The 22,510-nt window shown below is 47.4% G+C and overlaps 1 protein-coding gene across 1 annotated transcript in view; it reads left to right on the plus strand.

The window, feature by feature from the left end:
* LOC116943749 (uncharacterized) overlaps positions 1-22,510 on the plus strand; it is a 191,585-nt gene that overhangs the window by 123,484 nt on the left and 45,591 nt on the right. Inside the window, exon 11 of the mRNA XM_076067955.1 lies at positions 4,128-4,257. Within this exon, the coding sequence (XP_075924070.1) occupies positions 4,128-4,257 (130 nt within the window). The remainder of the gene's footprint in view (positions 1-4,127; positions 4,258-22,510) is intronic.

The raw sequence follows: 22,510 nt of genomic DNA on the forward strand, positions 1-22,510 counted from the left end.
GTATTAGTGGTGATTTTCTAATTGGTTTTGATCGCTACAAGAGTTCGCACTGTCGCAATAGTAGCAGTGCCCGGATCGTGCTGCCTCTGTAACGGTAACCTAAAACGAGCCATCATCATTATAAGCATTGCTAATAGCCACTCAAGGTGGTTTTGGGGCAGTGGAAAAAAAAAAACTTTTTGAAAATTTAGCTTTTCAAAATACTTTTTTTAGTGCAAGTTCAGTCTTCTTTTTTTCGTCGATTCATCTCACAGGCCTCCCTTTACTCTCGAAACGAGCCTTTGCCGGAAACATTGGCCGACGACATTATAAATATAGATTTTTTTTTCCCTGTATAATAAATGTAGTGACTTTCTTTACATATTCGTGACTCTTCGTGAATGATGGCAGGTTCATTCAGTTTAAGTGTGAGAGTAATGCATTGTTACGTTTGGAGTGGGGCTGTGGGTACAGAGTGGATAGCGCCACTGCACGATGAACCTGGGGACCTAGGTTTGATTGCCAGCCTAAATTTGACCAAATTTTGTATTTTACCAGGTAAGGCCCACCGAGCTGTATAGCTATTTTTTTTTTCAAAACCGACCTGGCTATCACAAATGATAGCTTAACGAGGTTGCTTATCACGTGGCAATGTATAGCAGCCAAATGCTATAAAAGTGTGATGTTGATTCTAAATGTGGAGGGAAAAAAACAGAGGACCTGGAGACAAATCCACGCGACCACGGGCAAAACACGCAAACTCCAAATATCCAACAGGCGTCAGGGTCGGGATCTAATCCACAACCTCCTGTATACCAGGCGAGGTAGTTAACATCTCACCACCGTGGTATTCTCTGCCTGACCCCTCAGCTACGACCAGGTCTACGCCAACCTCTGTCTCCATCCCTATCACTACCCCTATCACTACCCCTACCCTTGTCACTACCCCTACCGCAACCCATCCTTATCCACTCCCACCTATCCTCCTTAGTGTCACCATAGCTACACCACCACTTTTAATAACTAAACCCCACTCTTTATTTTAACCACTATCATCGGATGTTTAATTTTGTAATTATTGCCGAGCGCCTAGGACTGAGGAGCGATATGAATCTACGTAAGATGGGATTCATCTCGCTCCTTGCGCACGACCCAACCTCGTTGCTCCGTCTCAACGGTGGACGCTCATCCTCTCCCTCTCTCTCAGGGTGCGTTCCCACCCCCCGGATGCCATTGCATCGTCAGTCTCGGCCACCAGCCATCGTCCCTCCTTCTCCCGAATGGGCCCTATTCAATCCCACTTTTCCCCGAAGGTCATGTATGTTGACGGGGGGTGCACGGGTCACAAGTCCCCTTGCTGCCACGGCCCTGGTCAGTTTACAAGGGTGGGCAGAGGAGGAAGGCGATCAGAGCTCCGTTTGTTTGCAGCCTGCTAAAACCTTACCCAAGTAATTACATTCTTAAACTCAGCTTCATCAACGCCTCTCTGGAGAGAAGAATGATGACAGATGGCAGTGGCTGTGGGGAGGACTCCTTCCAGCAGTGGATATATCATGGCGAAAATTATGATGATTGGGAAGTAAATTAAGGCAACCAGTGGCCTGATGAAAAGCTAAGAAATGTTCAAGCAGTGCACAGGTTTAACCGTATGCCCTGTCTTTGCTCCTATCTGACCGAGCAACCTTCCAAGGCTGTGGTTGACTTCGCTTGTCACGGTGAGATAGCATCGTCAGGGAGCAATGAGCATGTGTGTTAACATTTAATTTGAGGTCCATCATTGATCTGTATGCAGGAGCGCCTTCGGTGCCTGAAACCAGCGGGTTGATTAATCGCGTGACTGATAGTTTGCGTGATAAAGACTGCACTTGCCTCATTTGCTGTATTGATCGCGCTAATGATTTCCCCCGCATCGCAAAGGCATGCATACGTACATACACCCTCTCATATTAATCAGGGTGTTTTTGAAGGGAAATGGAAATTAATACTCCGGATGAACCACCACGCGTTGCAATTAATGCACATCAGCCACTCCGAGTCTTAAGGAGGCCACGGTTACTCGCTGATTGGCACTGATTGAAGAAGTAGCGGAGGAGAATTAAAGATTCGTATGTAAAGTGCAGTAGATTGAAATAAAAAAAAAACTATTTTCAACTTACCAAACGTTCAGCAATTTTTTTTTACGTGCAGTATATCATTTCTAGGAGTCCTCGAAGCAGCAGCAGCAATGTTCAGTATACTTCATCTTGGGTACAGCTGAGAGCAAAGCCATGGACCTGGAGGAAGTCATCTATATAAATACTCCATCTACTAGCGATCCAGACATTTTTGTTACAATGCACACTATATTTAAATACTATAAAGGAGTAACATTTACAAGGGATGCTCTCCACGAACAGTATATTTTAGTATGTCTCGTTCAATATGACCACTTTTGGCGCAATGCTTCATTCTCTCGGCGCGCAGTAAGTTCGTATCAGGACATTTGGCCATGTGTGATCCACGTTCTAATTACAGAATGTTTCATTGAAAGTAACCCCCGCCCATGCGCCATCACCTTCTAACACCGACGAGCGTGTCACTGCAGATGCTCGCAAGACAAATGCTTGGCTAACCGCCAGATATCCGGACCCTTTAAAAGCAGCTAAGCAGAACACAGAGTTACACAGTAGAGAGATTTTTCTCCCTCTGGGCAATTAATGATTTCAGTTACTGCCAGCAAAGCGAATGAAATTTTAAGCCAGAGTTGAAGCAGAGGTCTGACCACAAGATGATTACATTTCTATCAGACTGTTTGCCCTACCCAAAGGCCCCAGTGAGTGGGGGGGGGGGGGGCATTGTGCCAATGCTGTCTGCTTATCTTGTCTGAAGCCTATTGAGATGGATCTCTGGATGGGGGCTATTTGGAGCCAGCAAGGAATGCACTTTGTACTTTGAAAGTTTTTTTTTTTGCAGCAACTGCAGAAAGAAGAGATATTTTATATATGTGCGTGTGTGTGTGGGTTCTCCAAAAGTTTGTTTTTTTCTATTTGTGCGCACGTGTGTCTACAATTGTGAGGAGAGCGGTGGTGCAGCAGTGGTTAGCGCGTTTCCCTGTGAACCCGGCGGACCGAGTTCAATTCCCGCTCACGTCCAACACCAGTGGCGAGTATCAGGAACGGTCCTTGGCCTCCCCTCGGTTGACTCAGCCTCAAACGAGTACCTGGTGCAGTGTAAAAATATCACCACTAGGGAGACAATGTTGGCCGGGCGTGGTGCCGACCACCCACCCCCTTGTGTGGTGTGCCGGCCTTCATAGGTGCTGCTTGCTGACAGCACTTGCCCCAACAGTCTGCTCAGACTATACGGGGATCTTTGCCTTTGTTTACAATTCGTGGAAAATGGTAGTATCGTGGTTAGCACAGACGGGGCGTCCCTGAGTTCCATTCCTAAACATGACAAACATCCGTGGTAATTATCCGAATCGGTCCTGGCCATGGGCCTCCGTTAGCATTGCCTCAACCTTGAATGAGTAACCTGAATGAGTACCTGGTGCGATGTGTAAAACATCAGCGCTGGAGAGTCAAAGATGGTCCGGCGAAGTGCTAGCCACACACTCGCTCGTGCGCAAGTGCTCGCCTTCATCGATGCTTGCTGACAGCACTTGCCCCAACGGTCTGTCCAGGCTATGCGGAGGATCTTTGACTGCAGGGATAGAGGCAGGTGGATATCGTACCAGCTGTGCCATTGCCATCGTGTGTTGTGTCAGTATTGGTTAGTGCCCTACTATAAGAGCAGTTGCTTGTCAGATCTTAGCAGCTAAAAGTAAGGTTGAGCCTGAATCGTGTTGGCCTGGACAACTTGCGTGCAACAAAACATGACATTATAAGCTTCTGCATTGCCTTCGCCGGCCCACACTGACCAGCAGTCAACTAACCCCAAGGCCCCACACGGCACTCAGGGGCCGTTATTCACAAGTAGATTAACAAACAAGAGTTTAACACCGTAGGCTTTGTTATGAATAACAAACAAGAGTTGTACATGATTGCAATGGCAATACGTTTTATACAAATGAAAGCCATTTTTACTGGGAGAATACGCAGCATATTTAGTTTTTTTATTTCTTCGTAACCGATATGTGTTGTGTTTTTTTTTGTGCACGTGTGTGACAGGGATGTGAGGGCAGCGTGTCTTCTCAGTGACAGCGCAGAGGACGCCGGCAATGGCCATGCCCGCTCTCGCTTGCCTTCCCATAATGCCTTGCTCCTCAAGAATACCCGCATTCCCAGCGCCGATCGACTGGTGAGCTTATGGCATGACGTGCGCTGCCATCCCACTGGCACGTCCACTCTGGGCGTAAAAAACACGCTCAAGCCAGATAAACACTTTTGATAATGATGATGATAATAATAATAGTCCGTGTGCACATTGATACACCAAGCAGATCCGCCTTTTCTTCCTCCTCAATCCTACATATTTTCCACACGTGCACAGCCGCGTGTGTTCATGTGGAGAGCCGTCTGAAGTACTCGGGGGAGACGGAACATTGCATTTTAGTTTTTGTTTCCACCCATTACTTCATCTGTCAGCATTTCAAGTAAACATTTGAAGATTGAATCTTTAACAAAGTAGATGTAAAAAAAAATTATCTTCGCAGTTGTGGCCGAAACGTCGTGAATTTTGTTGTTTTATTTTTTACCTACGTGACTTTACCGAATAGAACCAAAGAATATGGATCCTTGCAGTCACGAAAGCTTCAAATCTAGAAATAATAATAATTTACGGTGCTTTGTCAATCCACTGCTGGATGAAGATTTATCCACGTTATGTCGGTCATGGGAGGGTGGGGGGGGGGGATGTTTGACCGTACTCTCATCACTCTGGTCGGTGCGTGTTGGTGAAGTTGGCCAAGTTGGTGGTGACGTTAGGACCGGTTCAGACATCGCTCGCCAATGACGTTAGCCAAGGCTGAGCACGTGGCGACGTCGGGCTGATGGCGCAGGATGCGAAACCGCCGCACCGACGACGCTCCTCCGGAGAATTGTGTGGATCTATCATCCCCACTCGCATGCGGAGCAATGAATATGGTTAAGCCTCCGGGAGTACATTGCTAAACGTAAATGAAATGCAAAGTGGAAGATGAAAGGAGAGACGGTAGTCATTTTTTGAACACTGATGTATAAAAAAAAACGGCGTAGGATTTGTCAACATGCCTTTTCTTGGCAATGTGATTTTTTTTCCGTTTGTACAGCAAAAAAAAACCAGTGTCCATATGTGCAGACTAAATTGTGATCTCGAATCAGCCCTGGAAGCAAAGCAGGCTCGAGCCAAGTACTTAGATGGGTTCAATTGCATTTCCGTGCATGATGGCAGCAATATGTTCAGGAGCTAAATGCCTATGTGGAGGTCTGCCAACATCCAGGAAATGGAAGAGGAAGGGCACACACATTTTCATTTGCCACCCTGAGAACCACTCAACGTGTATGGAAGTGACACGGGCACCCCAGTGGCGAGAAGTTATCTGCCTCGCCTGGTTTACAGGAGGTGTACATTCGTTAGTCGGTTCGACCTTGACTCTGACGCCTGCTGTATATTTGGAGTTTGCATGCTCTCCCCGTGGTCGAGTGGCATTTTTTCCGGGTCCTCCGGTTTTTCCCCTCCACATTTAGAATCAAAGTCGCGCAACTTAGATGATTTGGCTGCTCTAAATTTCCGCGCAATAAGCCACTTCGTTGAGCTGTCATTTGCGATAGCCAGGTCGCTTCTGAAAAAGAGCTACATGGCTCAGTGTGGCATTACCTGGGCAAAATAAAAACGGTGAGGTTTAGTTTACGAGCTGGAGTGTGCTTGAGAGTGCGCACGCGCGTGATCGCTGAGTCCAAATCTGCAGATGTCTTTCTTTTTTTTTTTAAGGAGCGACCTTCATTCGGCGGTGGGAAACTGGCACTGCCGCTCTTCCAGGTGGCGTGCGGCTGGCGTTCGACTCGCACGCGGCTCATTTTAAACGCATTAGTCCCCCCCCCATGTGAACGATCGCGTGCCACTCGCGAAGGAGGCTGCGGCTCGCCCGGCGTTTCAGATCGTGGCGCGGCTGCAGCTGCAGGCAGCCGCGCTGCTGTTGTTGCTGCCGCGTTGCATTTCAACGAGGGTCACGTGTTTGTGTGGTGTGCTTGCTTTCATTTTATTTTATTTAGTCGGTCTCAGAGCACCTTCGTCGCGGCGGGAGGTTGCACCCCCCCCCCCCCCCCCCCAGTAGTCCTGGCTTTGGATTCCGCCAACTTAACGCACGCCGGTCCGCGTAGTTATATTCGTAATTACCATCTTTGTCATGCACATCCAAAAATAATTGCTTCTTTCATCCCGCTCATGGAAATTTATAATAATTGCATTGTCAGCTGCATAGCTTTACAACCGCATAGACCCCAGGGACCACAGGACTGAGCTCTCCATACCCCCCCCCCCCCCACCACCACCACCATGTAAATTGGGCTGCCAATTCGCATGCAAATTGTGTCTCAATCATATGAATAATAATAATACTACATACATCTGTGAATTGGATAGCTGGGCCGTGGTAGTTTAAAAAAGTAGGTACTCGTCATGTGCTCCAGCTACCTGTGTGCCTAATTGGCACGGTGGCTCCACATCACAGGCTTTCAAGCGAAAATATTGATAGATTTGCTCCTTAGGTTGGTGCAAAGGGTTCATAATGTTAATATTTTCTTGTTTGTGGAAATAGCGTATATTTGTGTATGTATGTGTGCCTATGATCCATCCTGGGTTTAACCAGGCTGGATTGTGTGAGGAGCTCACAAATCCTTGAAAGATCTGGACAAAGTCCCATCGGTGAGCTCCTCTGGCAGGCAAGGCTGCGCTGGCTGGGTCATGTAGCCCGCATGCCCAGCCACCGCATGCCTAAACAGCTTTTGTTCGGCCGGATCGAGGGGGCTTAATGGGCGCGGCCCATTAAGTGGTACAGGAGGACGTGGAGCTGAGTGGACTTGCCGATGACTGGTACCAGCGGTGTCAAGATCGACCTCTGTGAAGGAGGCTCGTGAAGGACGCTACTGGGCAGTTGGAGGCAATCGCCCTCCAACAACAACGGAGGGCGGAGGAGCGACGCTCACAACAAAGAGTGGAGCGCCGGGTGGCTAAGGCACAGCACGTTGGCACAGTAGGGGGCACAGGTGGTGCATCAGCCAGTCGTCTCAGTCAGTCGACCTGTGTTATCTGGGTCTGCCCCGTGACCTCCTGCAAGCAAGCGTTCGACACTTCACGTGGCCTCAAGGTGCACATAGCCTGGCCCAAGCGTCGTGGTGACGTCACCGCCACTTAGTGGCGAATGGCGGTTGTTGTTGTTGTAGGGAGCAGTAGTGTAGTGGTTGGCACGCTGCGCGAAAAACCCAGAGACCCGAGTTCGATTCCTGCTCACGGCCAACACCAGTGAGGATTATCTGAATTGGTTCCTGGGCCTCCCCTAGATCGACTCAGCCTCAAATGAGCACCTGGTGTGGTGTGTAAACATTGCTACTGGGGAGATAGAGGCGGCCAGGTATGGTCTTGGCCACCACCTCCTTGTGAGTGGTGCGGGCCTTCGTAGGTCTTCGCGAACAGTGCTTGCCCTCAGAGTCTGTTAAAGGCTAGGCAGGTGATTTTTGCCCTTTGTTGTCTTTGTATGAGGAGTTGCGCTACAGTAGCAATCGAATTCCTGGCGACAGACATCAGTGGCACGTGGCGGTCTTGGTAGGTACAGCCTTAAATAAGTAGTGCAGCGTGTACACATCGGCCCTGGTTGAGACAAAGGTGGCCAGGCACGGTACTGGCCAAACCAACCTCTCTGTCACCACGCCAATCTTAACAGGTGCTCAAAAACAGGACGTCTATCCGCGTCATCAAATGTTTCAGCTGTGCCCATCAGCAATCTGACGAAAGTATGGCCAAATCACCCCTGAACTGTGACCAATTCAAGCTGAATGCACGCGATTTTTTGGCAGATCTTGGGAGCTTGGCAGAATGGAGCCTGGTTTGGTGTCTGAATGGGAGAATGCCTTTGAAAAAGCAGGTGTAGCAGCGAGGTGTGATGAGCTTCAAGTACCTTTGTCTCGGACTACCTCCAGTTTTCTCCCACATGGCCAGGTGCGCTGGCGGAGCCAGTGGGGGGGGGGGGGGGGGGGGGGGGGGGTGGCACGTGCCCCCTCCAATGATCCGATCGAAATCCATAATTTATATGGGATCATTGGGGTTATTAGTAATAAATCGGCATTTTGCGACCCCCACTGCCACTGTATACCATATGATTACGTGCCAGGGACTCTTTGAGATGATAGGACAATAGTCTGAGTCCATAATTGGCAATAAGTAACGGTAAAGCAGTTATAAGTGACTCACAGAATTGTGCGCAGTTGCGTATAGAGTCCACGACTTCACTGAAGGCATCAACACCTTCAGCGAGCGCGATGCCGATCACACCACGTGGTTCAAATTTGACCCCTCAATCGATGGTTGCGCCATCGCCGCACAAGCGGCGAGTAAAAAGCAAGGGACAAGTCCTTACTTACTAACAACTCCTTACTTACTAACAACTCCTTACTTACTAACAACTCCTTACTTACTAACAACTCCTTACTTACTAACAACTCCTTACTTACTGACAACTCCTTACTTACTAACAACTCCTTACTTACTAACAACTCCTTACTTACTGACAACTCCTTACTTACTAACAACTCCTTACTTACTGACAACTCCTTACTTACTAACAACTCCTTACTTACTAACAACTCCTTACTTACTGACAACTCCTATCATTTTTCATTGCTGGAGGGGTTGCCCGCCTACCTGAAAATCCTGGCTCCGCCATTGGCCAGGTGGCTTCTGAGAAAGAAGCTAATAGCTCAGTGATCTTTACCTGGTTAAATAAAAAAATGCTCAGTGAGCTTTACCTGGTTAAATATAAAAAAAAAATGCACAGTGAGCTTTACCTGGTTGTTTTGTCTTGTTTGTTGTTGTAACTTTCTGATCTGCCCCGACTAGACATCCGTGGAAAAGCGCTTCAAATCTCATCAGATTCCTCCAGTATAATCAAAGTTTCTGAGTCTGTGTAGCTTTCCTTGGTAAACACAGGGCATGCTAATTATTATTACTTTTACACTATTACAAGCCAGCGAAGTTAACTTCGTCGTTGTGTACATCGTTGGCGCGACGATGTGTGTGCGCTCAACTCACCGATGTCATTACTCAAACGTATGGCCCCCCAGCATCATCCCCTGTAGGACACTGCATTTGGTGGCAATTATCTCCAGAACACATGGTTGCCAGCGAGAGCGCGCAATCTTGTGCACGATGTTAAACTCTATATACAAAAAAAACCACAACGCAGTGCGCACGTACTACACTGTTGGATGAGATCTGCATAGCTGGGGGCTTATGATGACCATAGTTCCATAGTTCATATTTGGTATAGCCCTGTGAGCCATTCGGCTCTTGAATCGGGTGCAACCGCAACAAACAAAAACATGAACAAGAATAAACATCTTAAAGTGATTAAGATGACCAACAACGCTTCACCACGCTGGTCGGTGTGTAAACATCGACACTGGGGGAGACAAAGGCGGCCGGGCGTGGTGCTGGCGAAGGGAAGAGGAAAGCCACAGGCCTCGCCGCTCATGTTAGCCGTGGACCAGGAACCGAACTCAGGCCGCCAAGGTCCACAGTATTGAGCGCTAAAAGCCACACAACCGCTCCACCATTATCATTATTTGTATCGCTTCACTTTCACGGGATTACATTCGTGTGTATTTGCCTGTATGTGTGTGTGTTACTTGCTCGTGTGTGTGTGTGTACGTGCGTGGTGCTGGCCACCCACCCCCTCGTGTGCCGTGCCGGACTTAATAGGTGCTCGCTAACAACACTTGCCGCAAAAGTCTGCTGAAGGCTATACGGGGGATCCTTCCCTTTGTTGTGTTAATGCCTTCACCACACGCTCGCGCGGTTACTTGCAGAAGTACATCTGAATGTGTGCTTGCATGTGGTTGTGGGGAGTGGTAGTGTAAGCGTTAGCGCGCTGTGCTACGAACTCGGCGACCCGAGGTCATGGTCAACACCAGTGACGATTATGTGAACTGGTCCTGGGTCTCCCCTAGGTCGACTCAGCCGCAAATGAATACCTGATGTGGTGTGTAAACATTGCCACTAGGGAGACAAAAGCGGCCGGGCGTGGTGCTCGCCACCCACCCCCTCGTGTGCCGTGCCGGTCTTCATAGGTGCTCGCTAACAACACTTGCCGCAAAAGTCTGCTGAAGGCTATACGGGGGATCCTTCCCTTTGTTGTGTTAATGCCTTCACCACACGCTCGCGCGGTTACTTGCAGAAGTACATCTGAATGTGTGCTTGCATGTGGTTGTGGGGAGTGGTAGTGTAAGCGTTAGCGCGCTGTGCTACGAACTCGGCGACCCGAGGTCATGGTCAACACCAGTGACGATTATGTGAACTGGTCCTGGGTCTCCCCTAGGTCGACTCAGCCGCAAATGAATACCTGATGTGGTGTGTAAACATTGCCACTAGGGAGACAAAAGCGGCCGGGCGTGGTGCTCGCCACCCACCCCCTCGTGTGCCGTGCCGGTCTTCATAGGTGCTCGCTAACAGCACTTGCCCCGACAGTCTGAAGGCTATGAAGGGGATCTTTGTATTTTGCCGCATGTGGGTGTGCATTACAATATGCACAACGTTGCTGCTTTGCGGTTCGTGCGACAAAGGTTTTTATTCCCTGCACTTTAAAAGAAAAGTCTCAATTGGATCCTAATTGGCTCCCGTACTGAGAGAGGGCATGCTACAGGTCATCCGAACCTTAAAATAAATCGTCGATATTAAAATGTAACACGCTGTCCCGTGCTGCATTCATCGCAAACGACGTCACACGCCCAGCGTCTATGCTCGGGCTTAATAACAGTAACAGCCGCAGCAACGATGGCATTAACAATTATAACATTGGCAGAAGTAATGTCTCAAAACACAATACTCATTGTAACGATGACCGAGAGAGCGTGTGGGACAATTACAGCACTAAAATTCCCCGAATGAACGATTGCGTTGTAAAGTAAGCCAAGGGTGAAAATAGACAGACATAAAAATAATAATATTGTTTTATTACATCGGTCCCTGGATATGATTATTACGTGATGCATTCTCAATCTGGTGCTACAAGGACAAGAATTATTACATTAATTTGCCTAAGTAAGACGGCTATTATGCAGTGTGCGCCTACGATTTAAAATGTTCACATTCCACAATTTGCATGAACGTCCTGAACGGTATTCTCCTTAATTGCTCCATTTAAATATTTAAATGGCAATGAGTAGGAAGACGTGTAATTTACAAGTGAATTATAGAAACTTGGCGCCACGGAGTTCGTCGTCATTAAGGCTGGTCGGTGGTCACCCAGTTTCTTCAGTGTACGCGCGGACCCTTCCAATAACGATGGTAAACAAATAGCGCTCTGACCCTCTAGTTTCGGTTCCTGAAGAAGCTCCCGGCGCACGGGTTGAGCTAAACACCGCGCATCGTGCCGAGCAGCACGCGGTACCAGCCCCCAGGCACATCGGAGGGCTATCCAGGCGCAACTGTGAACAGCCTACGCACGTGTTAAGCACTGACAATTCACTGTGCGCTTGCGTCGTAAGTGTTACCAATTTCATCGGGTGGCACCGCTCACGTAAATCCTGGCTTTACCGTATTCTGCGGATTATAAGACGTTCGGGAGAGCAAGACGCATCCCGGACTTTGTGCTCGGTATCAATGCAGCTATACAAATCTGGGCACACACACACACACGCCTACCGGATTACAAGACACACCCGCAAATTTTGCTTTAAAATGCAGGAAAGCAAGTGTGTCTTTTACACTGGAGAATACGGTACGTGGCATCTGATTTATATACACACACGGGCAACTCAACGTACACCAGTTAGCACGTGATAAAGACGACGCCTTCCACTGAACTAGCGCCAATAAGACGTCGCTGATATTGCCCGTCCAAACCATCGCCAAGCATCCCAGCAATATAGTGACAGCAGTGTTTTCCACGGCCGTACTGAAGAATGACAAGGGGGGAAAGCCGATTACACAGGCCAGCATTCAATCAAACACTTTAAAAGCCTAATCCCAGACATTGCTGCTGGTAGACATGCACTGCTGTGCTGGTACGAGTGGATCAGGCCTGCCGCTATGCTCGTCGCATTAGGGAAGGGCTGCTTCTCATGGCTAGGGCCACGTATTGCCTGGAATAGCCGCTGCAAGGCCTGGAATAAGGTCATATTTGGGCTCTAAACCAGAACCGCATACCGTGATCCCTCTTACACCCAGGGGGGGTCTTCTGTCACTCACACGCCTTTTTAACCCCATGTGCCACCATAGGCCAAAGCGTGCTGTGGATTCTGAGCAACCAGGCCCATGAAGGACGAGACTCGCCGGTGTTTTTTTGATCTGGCCCTGGGATTATCGCGATCATCGTAAATCGTCGTCGTCGTGAGAAGTGGGGCAGCTTTTGAAGCCATGCTGCTGTGTGGGCCCCCGAGGCACGGGCGCAGAGTGGCGCAGACGCTGCCGTGACGTAACAGTCGGCACGCTGGGGGCTTTGCGTCCCGGCACGGCAGCCGCAAACAAACAAAATTCCCCACTGCTCCCTCTGTCCGCACGGCGGTATGAATGGGTACAACACCGTCGGTCGGCTGGTCCGCGTGCGGTAGGGTAAAGTGTGGGTACTCCCCACCCCTGTAGGTACGCGGCAATGTCCCAGGGGTTATGTGAGGTTATTTCTCAATGCGTTTTTGAGAGTCATTGGTGAATAATCAACTATGATAACATTTACATCCATGTGGTAACATAGAACAATATAAAATACCTTTCTAAACTCATTGATCGTAAACAATGTGGTTTCCAAGAGTAACCAGTGAGCTAGAATAAATTGTGTCCCGCGTGCGGGACGCCCGTCGAAGTTTTATTTATTTATTCACTTGCAGTTACTTTACTAGTTCGGATTCCTCACAAAATGGACAATTGATTAAGGTATGAATCCATAATATAGGTTTTTGTTGGGTTAGATCGCGTAAATATAAATGTGTGGTTAAACCCGCCACCACCCAACACAGCCAATTAGTAAAGTTTGTCACGTAAACAGAACGTGGCCAATTCGTTACAAGTACAACACACCGGTTGTGTGTTGGAGAGCAAATCTACAACATTTACAGTCTGAGTACGACGTTTCGCCAGTAATTACAACGAGCATCATCAGGCGGACAGCCAGATTGGCTTACTAATTGGCTGTGTCGGGTGATGGCGGGTTTAACGACACATTCATATTCAGGCGAACTAACCCACATTATGGATGATATTGGTCGCAAAAGCCTACGTGTTAAAATATTGATGTTCATCATTCATACATTTACATCTCAGAACCATGTTGTATCAGGTCAGGCAAGGTGGGGGGTTGGGGGGTTCATCACTCGGTTGAAACAAAATTCAACAAGGTGGGTACACAGTAGCCAAACAAGTTTGAGAACCACTGCTCTGTCGAGGGGACTCCCTCGAGTGGAGGCCCTTCGGCCGCTCGTGGCTTGAGCAAGCAATTGCAAAGCCGCTCGTTTTACCATTTGGACACGGCGAGAGCTGTCGAGTTTGGGGTGACGTTTGCTGTTTGACGGCGGCTTCTTTAAATTCTGCGCCCGGGCGATGCCATCGATTGGAGGGAGAGGCTGGATGGGTCTCGGGAACAACCTCGCCATCGTGGCTGAAACCCACGGGCCAATCTCTCTCTCTCTCTCTGTTGGTTGGTTGGTTGGAGCGATTTTTCCTTGGTTTTTTTTTCCTGTTCGTTTGTTAAAGAATGGTACAGGGAAGGCGGATGATCTCGAAAACTAAACAGTCGATTTAAAGCTGCTAAGCGCCGCGTGGAAAATATACTGAGAAGCTGGGGCAGTTTATTTCCTTCTGAAACAAAAGGAGCTAGTGGGAGATCTTGTTTCCAAAAATTAGAGATCACTGCTCAGTAGTCTCCGATATTGAAAGCGCAGTCATATCTCTGCCATTTTTTTAAACGTGCGCTATTTATTGACCGCTGTATTGATAATGTCCACTGAGCCATGTATAACCAGGATTAGCTCTTCTACTGCTTATTCGAAGGACCACAACACTATTGACACGTCATGGCTTAACCAAATACATGCCATTACGTTTTGCTTAAACTATTTTTCTATTTCCACGGGGGGTTGGAGCTGATGTGTGCTGGTTCGCTCACTGCGCTGGGAGCACGGTGACGTTCTGAGTTCGGTTCTCAGCCACGGCTTACATCAGTGACGAGTGATATATGAACAGGTCCTCGGCACGTATGTGTGTATGTGTGTTGAACTTCTTTCGCACCGTATGTAGCCAACCGTGCTAAACGCCAAATACAGTTGTAAAGAAATTAGTTTTCAGTCTAGATTTAAAAGTACATAGCTCCAGTGGCTTCCTAAAATTGGGAGGAAAAGCGTTCCAGACGGCCACAGAAGCACATCTGAAAGCACATGATGTAGTGACCGTCTTTGTCCGATGGTTAGCCAAAAGCCGCTGCTGCTGCGAGGATGAGCGGAGTTCGCGTGATGATGGTGTATGCTCCTTGACGAGATCAGCGAGGTATTGTGGTTCATTTGTGGCGAGCGCTTTGCGTGTGATGAGTGCGATCGTCCCTCCACCTGCCTTCCACGATGGTAAAGTCGGATCATCAAGGCATGGTGAAGCCTTCATCCAGCGGTGAATTGCCAAAAGGGCCGTCAATCATTGGTATTGTTTTGATGGCTATTGCCGTTGTCTGCTATATATACAAAAGGGAAATTTGTGAATATGTGTGTCTGTTCAAAATGTTTAGCGTACTTCCCGACATGCAACAAACTTGAAATTTGCCATGTGGGTACTTTCCAGACTGTACACCATGCAACGATTATAAAAAATACACTTTTGTATTTTGGGGGATGGGAGGCGCAATAATGCATATATTTTGCACGGCAAGTGAGCTGTGACGTCACATCTGTCATGTGACCCGCATGCGGAAGCGTCACGCAGTGTGCCTGCTCATGTCACGCACCCCCCCCCCAACCCTCTGCGAGTAGAGTGCCATACAAATGTGTTGCAGGTCTAAGGCGTTATTCGCGCAGCATTGCTTTATTATTTGAGTCGTTTACTGCCGTACGCACCCTGAAAGTTGTGTGTGTCTGCAACAAGCGCGTGTACGTGTACCTATGGACGCGCACGCGTGTGTGTTGTGGGGAGCGGTAGTGTAGTGGTTAGCGCGCTGCGCTACAAACCCGGTGACCCGAGTTTGATTCCTGCTCAAGGCCACCACCGGTGACGACTATTTGAACTGGTCCTGGGCCTCCCCTAGGTCGACTCAGCCTCAAACGAGTAACTGGTGTGCTGTGTGAACATCGCCACTGGGGAGACAAAGGCGGCCAAGCGTGGTGAATCCAAGTCCCGGGTGAAGCCGGGTAGTAAAGCTAGTATATCATAAATTTCATGCTATAATACTGAAGAGGCTTCACACTTGCCAGTGTTTAAACACTCAAGGACTGTTTTTTTTACTTTTCTTTCAGCGTGATGGATTTTTTGGTTCTTGTGGTTGCTTGGTTTACGTTTGTGTTCAAGCATCCAGGAACGTTGTGGTATTTATTTAGCAGCAGCACCTCTGACCACGAAAAATTCCACAGAGGTGCCACGGCTGTCCAAATCACTATATTCACTCGTAAACAAGGCTTCAGTGTGTCATTTGAAACCTCATGCCCATCCTCATTCATACCCACCCGTTGCCATACCCAAATAGTTTTCTTGAGAGTAGTCGGCCCTGGGCTCAGCGATAACATTAAACTGAAACGTCCTACTGCGTCATCAACACGCGTTAGAGAATCCCCAGTTGGGGACATTTGAGGTACTAATGAGCCAAGTCAGTTGCTCGGGGTACCACCTGAGTCATAAATGCAACGCGTGCCCACCCTGTACTTGAACTGAGTCCTTCCCATGTTGTGTATAGAGTGGTCTTGCCGATAACATCCGGTCATTCGGGAGCATGTGTTTCACAAGCCTGCCTGCTGATGACACTTAAAAGTTCAAAACCGCTCCAGAGTTTGCTTGCTTACACAAATTCTGCTCGATAATATTCGTCTGGAAAGCCAACAGGCCGATGGACTGAAACATATTTTTTGTTACTTATAAGTAGAGGCACGGAATTAAGTTCTGCTTGTATTTGTTTTTTAGTATACACCATGGGCAAATATCCAGCATGGGCAGAAAGCCTCGTGCGCACACTATTTTTAATACACACATTCATTTAAATATTCCGTCATCGTCATCACCATCAACGGGCATAAACCCGCCGGGATGTAGCGGTTCCCCACCAGGTGATCCTAACCCTGCACTCGCCACCACGCTAAGTGGTGCAGGGCCACGGTGGTGGTGGTGTCGGTTGTGGTTGTGGTAGTTGTGGGTGGTGAAGAAGAAGAATAACCAAAATCTTCTGGCTCTGACCATGTCGGACACCCATGGGCAACCCTGTGAGAAAGGTGGCGGACCTCAGCGTTGGCGCCGTGCTCACTGAAGTGATTTAATTTTTTTGTCGTAGACGCTTCACGTCACACTCGTGTTATGGGTACCCTTCTTTGGTGACACTTTTGCGCGTTTTAAAAAAAAACTACCACAGAGACCTTGCTGTCAAACATATTTGTGATCTACGTATTTGTCCCCCTCGGATGGCACTCATGAAGCCCTTTTTGGGCCACTGGCTCAAGGGCCAAGGTGACCTTGTTGAGGAAAATATCTTCGTCAGAATTTCCGCCTGTACCGCTTTGCACACAGCCCAGAATTTTCCTCCATCAAGATCAAATCACCGTCAGTCTATGATGACGTGGGAGGTGAACTATTTTTTGGGGCGCGGTGGTGTAGCAGCGATTAACGCGCTGTGCTACGAGCCCGGTCAGAGTCCCGAATTCGATTCCCGCTCGTGACCAACACCAGTGAAGATTATCTGAACCGGTCCTGGGCCCTCCCCGAAGTCGACTCACGTGAGTACCTGGTGCGCTGTGTAAACATTGCCACTAGGGAGACAAAGGCCCATCTCGCATAGCAGTGGATTGACGTAGCAAAAAAAATGCTGCAAAAACTATTATTGTTAGTCGTTGTGAGATAAATGAAGTAATGTTTTCTACGAATGTCATCATCATCATCATCCATTGTCTCTATCCACTCCTGCATGAATGTCTCTCCATGCTGTTACCATCCCTCGCGGACCTGCGGTGCCACAACACGCCGCACTCCCCCGTCTCCGCGGGGGTCGTCCTCTCGGGCACGTTCACTCCTTTGGCTGTCATTCCATCACCGGTGTCATCCCATCGGGCCGAAATATCTCTCGACCCACGTATCCTTCCAAGCCCACGCACTTTTATGAATGGTCAATATTGCTGTCTCTCGTTTATGTTTGTTTCCCGGGTCACGTGTTCATCTTCCTGCCTCTCGGTTTAATTCCAAGCACGCAATCTCCCCATGCGTTTTTGCACGTCGGGGTATTTTGAAGATTGATGATCGACTGCCTACATAATCTGTAATGTCAGCGTCTTCTGTTGTGCCCATGTGTGAATGATTGGCATGTGATTTTTGTGTGTGTGCACACGTGTGTATGTGTGTATGTAAAACACAGGAGTTGGGATACTGCCACGGTGTGGTTAGCTCATTGTGGTCGCCAGCTCGAACTCCTGAAAACACATTGCAGGTTTTCTTAAATTCCCCAAACCTCTATCCACCCAGCAGTATAAATGGGTACACGACATTTGGTTCATCGGAAATTCACAAATGTTGGGGTAGAGTGTGGATATTCCCACCTCTTTCAAGACGTCTGGCTAGCATGGGAGAGTAAGCCAAAGGACCCTCTAGGGGTGATCTCTGTAGCTCCCTCCAGTGGATTTCCTTCCGCCAGCGGTAGCATCAGCAAAGAATTGCAGGACCGCACCTTTACCTTTGATATGTGAGTATTTGTGGCATTGTGGTTAACTCACAGTCCTGCGATCCCAGTCATGCTTCTTCTGTTCCAGGACATGCCCACCTTAGGCATTTGGAATCTGAGCCAGGCCTGGGTCTCCCCTAAATCAACTAATCAACAAAAAATATTAAGCTCAACTAGTATGACAATTATTTACCCAGACAAGCCCCGTGTGGTCTCAAATACTCGTATTTTAGAAGGGTATACTGCTTTGGATGTTTTTCGCTAGTTGTATTTTTTTTTTCAGTTTATTTATTTTGATATAGCCCTGTGAGCCATTCGGCTCTTGAATCGGGTGCAACCACAACAAACAAACAAACAAAAAAACAAAAACACGAACAAGAAAACATCTTAAAGTGATTATGTGACTGTGCAAACAGAAAATCCATGAAAAAAAACAGCAAAATATTCCTGGAAAAAAGCACCGTACACCAACGCTGTGTGCAAAAAATCCCAGTGGGATGCAAGTCAAACAACAACAACCACAAGAAAACTTAGATTAAGGCCGTCAGTCTAACTCCATACTACAACAAAACAAACATGGCCAAACCAAAAAACTTTTTGAAATCACCAAAATATAAAGCCATAATTGCAACGTAACAGTGATCATAGGGACTGTTACCGAATTTTTACAATTAACTACATATATAACATGTAACACCAAATCCTAGAGCCATAGCTGGCTGCATGAGTTACTCCACAATAACAGGAGCATCAGTCGGAGTATCACATTTTTCAATGCACCTTTAAGATCAGCACGCTAAATCAAAATACAGATAATACTTTGCAGCGTCATCCGGAGCGAAACATTTTATTTAATTTTACGCCAATGAATAGCAGTGGCAGCTAGGGGTGTACAACTCCTCTAGAGCAGTTTTGAGAGAAGATCTCATTGGTAGCGATTCAAGTTGCAGTATATTGGCAATAGCATTACAGACCCTGGGGGCATCAATAGCAAAGGCCCTTCCTCCAGTTTTTGTACGGCAATAGGAAATGTGAAGCTGGTAAATGAGCGAAGACCTGAGGTCAAATTTGTTCTTTGAAACAGTGAGGAGATCTAGCAGGTAGTCTGCGGATTTTTTCGTAAGTACATTGTGAATAAATAAGATCTGGTGCACAAGCCGTCGAACATTAAGAGATGTTAAGTTTGACCCAATGTAGAGATCACAGTGGTGAGTCCTATATGGGCAGTTCAATGCAAATCTTAAGGCCGAGTGATAGATGGAATCAAGCTTCTTCATTACAGTACTTGGGGCTGATTCATACACGATGTCACAGTAGTCAAGTAGAGGCAGTATGGTAGCTTTTATCAATTCCAAACGGAACATTGGGGGGAAGCAGTGCTTGTGTCGATACAGAAAACCAATTTTTATTTTTGTCTTTTTACCAATATAATCAATGTGATCTTCAATGAGTGCTTGTAATGTGATGGGAAACCCTGAGTACCACCCAGAGAATCCCATGAATGTGTGGGGGTGACAATCACCAATGACATCTCCTGGCCCAACAACCCGCAGCCCCACACCTCTACTGCAACTGGATCAGCCTGGCAAAGTCACACATCCAAATATTAACCAGGCTGGAATGTGCTGAGCTTCCAAATATCCGATTCTTGTGTGCACTTGGCGTGGTACCGACTGAACGACTGTCTTTGAATGTTAACCAACGGTACTCGGCAAACCGGTGTTCATGGCTAGATGATTGATTTCTGTTTCATAGATGTATCCGTGTGTGTCAGTGTCAGTGTGTGTGTGCATATCTAGAAAGAGACAAACTTTTCTGTATCAAATCAGTTTTCTGGGCATGCATGTCAAGATCATAAAGCGCACTGATGCTATTTATCATCTTGACCAAGATCAAACTTTAAGGTCACAATGCCTATAGTCATATGCACATGATGAATCATACACAGCCTCCCATAAACCAACGTTCAAGGGATTTTTATGTTTTCTGCAATGACAAATGCGTTTGGCCTAATTTGATCTGTTTTCACATTTGATAATCATTTTTGTTATTTCTACGTGATTTTTATTATTTGCTTGATTAAAACATAAAACATCGCAACGCGACTAAATATTCGATTCTTTGGCAGTGCGCGACGTTAATGCAATACAAAAAAAAGATTAGCATTCTTTTTTGTTAGTTATTAAAATGTTTCACCTGAAAATTCCCTTCAGATGGATGGGACATCCTGTACGCAAGGTTGTCCAGGATGTCACTTGAAACACAAAGACAAAAATAAAGATCCCCCGTGTAGCCTTGACATACCATTGAGGCAAGTGCCTGTTGGCGAGCACCTAATGAAGGCTGGTACAGCACACATTGGGTAGGTGGCCAACACCATGCCCGGCCGCCTTTGTCTCCCCAATAGCGACCTTTACACGCCAGGTACTCATTTGAGGCTGAGTCGACCTAGGGGAGGCCCAGAACAGATAATTGTCACTAATGTTGGTCATTGCAATTAAACTCGGGATGCCGGGTTCAGGGTGCAAGTGTGCTAACGACGACACAACCGCTCCCCACAAAAACCACACACACGGCAAATGTGTAAAGACGCGCATACACATTACATTTATAACTTGCGCGGTTTGCATTTGAGCGATCGATTTTAACGCACTCGCTGTTGTTGTTGTTGTTGTCGGTGATTTAAAAGCGGTTGTGAATATTGCCACGCTTTTGCAAGCGATGGAGTTCAGCAAACGCAGAGCGGGCTTGAAGTAAACAGAGTTCAGATACATCTGTTGCAGGGCTGCTGCTGTCGCAATGTCATTGTTAGCACACTGGAAATGCGAGCCGGTTCGATCATCCGGCGGGGTGCAGTTGGAAAAAAATCGACAAGTGTCTTAATTCCTACCCCCCCCCCCCCTTTCACCGATCGGTAGATCACGTGTGGATTTTGTAAAGTGTGAGAACTCTTACCTCTTCCGCGACGTCCGGCACGTGTGGAAGTGTAGGCCAAAATGCCCTCGGGGGGGGGGGGGTGCTCCCCATCTAGAGCTGCCTTTTAGTGGAGGCTCTTCCACCAGCATTGGCACGAGCGAGAAATTGCAGGGCTGTGCCTTTACAATAAACGTTTTTGCGCTCGTGGTAACAATTGTGATTCGCGTAACATTCGTTTGGTCTGAGAGCCACAGATTGCCTCCAAGGGACGACATTTCGTGCATCTTGCATCCCGACCTGTATGTCACAATTACAATCAGCGAGCAGTTTAATGTCATGCAAAGTGATGCACTGTGCCTCTGTTGGTGGATTATCATCATTTTGCATTAAGGTCAGCCGGTAGATACAATGTGCATGCGTACATGCATCCTGACATCGGCCTCCGAGTACAAATCGCCAAGTTTACAGATTTAGCTCGCCGGAAGCGCTATCCTACGGTCGTAATGGCTTCGCCTTTGATTACATGTGCAACTGTATTAAGCTTATCAGCTTTAATTAAATTTTGCATCTTAGGCATAAGCTGCGGGCTTCCAAATTACCTTCACTGCGGTCGAGTAATCACGAACAAATTCGCCTGATTTAATTCAAGTCAGCAGCAATTCACGTTTGGAAAGAGGGCCGCGTGTTTATTTTCAAACCTTCCGCATCTCATCTGGCTGTCTGGAGGTCGGGTCAAGTTTTCATCGCCGGAGCATACGACACGTGTCTCGACTCGCCAACTGTTTGTATCTGGCCTGATCCTGCACCACACACCACAAACACTTGTCTGTGTACCGGCTAAGCTAATTAGCTTTTGATTTCCGTTACGCTCGGATGCGATCTCCGTGTTGCTGGAGTTCTTCCAGCGTGCAAAGTGTCGCGTGCGAGGTCGATAAAATATAACCCCAGAGCGGTAATTGTGGGTCTGCTTGTGCGTCTAGACCAAGGCCGTACATTGAATTTAAATAGGTGCGCTCGCACACAGAGTGCGTACACCTTCAAAACGAAACCCTCGCAAACGCTGTACATTGTGTACGTTTCTCTCCTACAACGTGTAAAACCGAGAATTTGGCTGACAGTTTTTAATAACACATAGCCTGGCGTTGTAATGGAAAACTATACATGGAGATGTTTTTTTTATTTTTTTTGTCGCATCCCCCCACTTCTCCCACAAACCATTATACATCCTATTTATGTGTTGCTTATTTATCTGCTTGTTTATTTTCCTTCATATAAAACATTTGTTTTGTTGGGTGGGGGGGGAATAATAAAATAAAGTGTGAGCAAAATTGGATTGCCCGAGGGCACAGTGGATTAGGTTTTTTTCTTTCTTCTGCGCTCATAACACAAACTAAAACAGATGATGGCAGAGGGTTTGTGTGGACGCACCGGAGGTGCCTGGAAAACAAAACCAACATATTTTTGCTATTAAACGCGACACCTATACCCTACAGCAGACATTATTTACGCCAGAACCCCCGGTGATTTTTTTTTTATATTTAAATACATTTCTCCCGCTATTTTATCCCAATTGTGCTATCGGCATCACAAAATAGTATCATTCGCAGAACAGTGCTACCCTTG

The sequence above is a fragment of the Petromyzon marinus genome, chromosome 19, assembly GCF_048934315.1.
Source record: "Petromyzon marinus isolate PM22_M1 ecotype Great Lakes invasive population chromosome 19, UKy_Petmar_22M1.pri1.0, whole genome shotgun sequence".
Taxonomy (NCBI): Eukaryota; Metazoa; Chordata; class Hyperoartia; order Petromyzontiformes; family Petromyzontidae; genus Petromyzon; species Petromyzon marinus.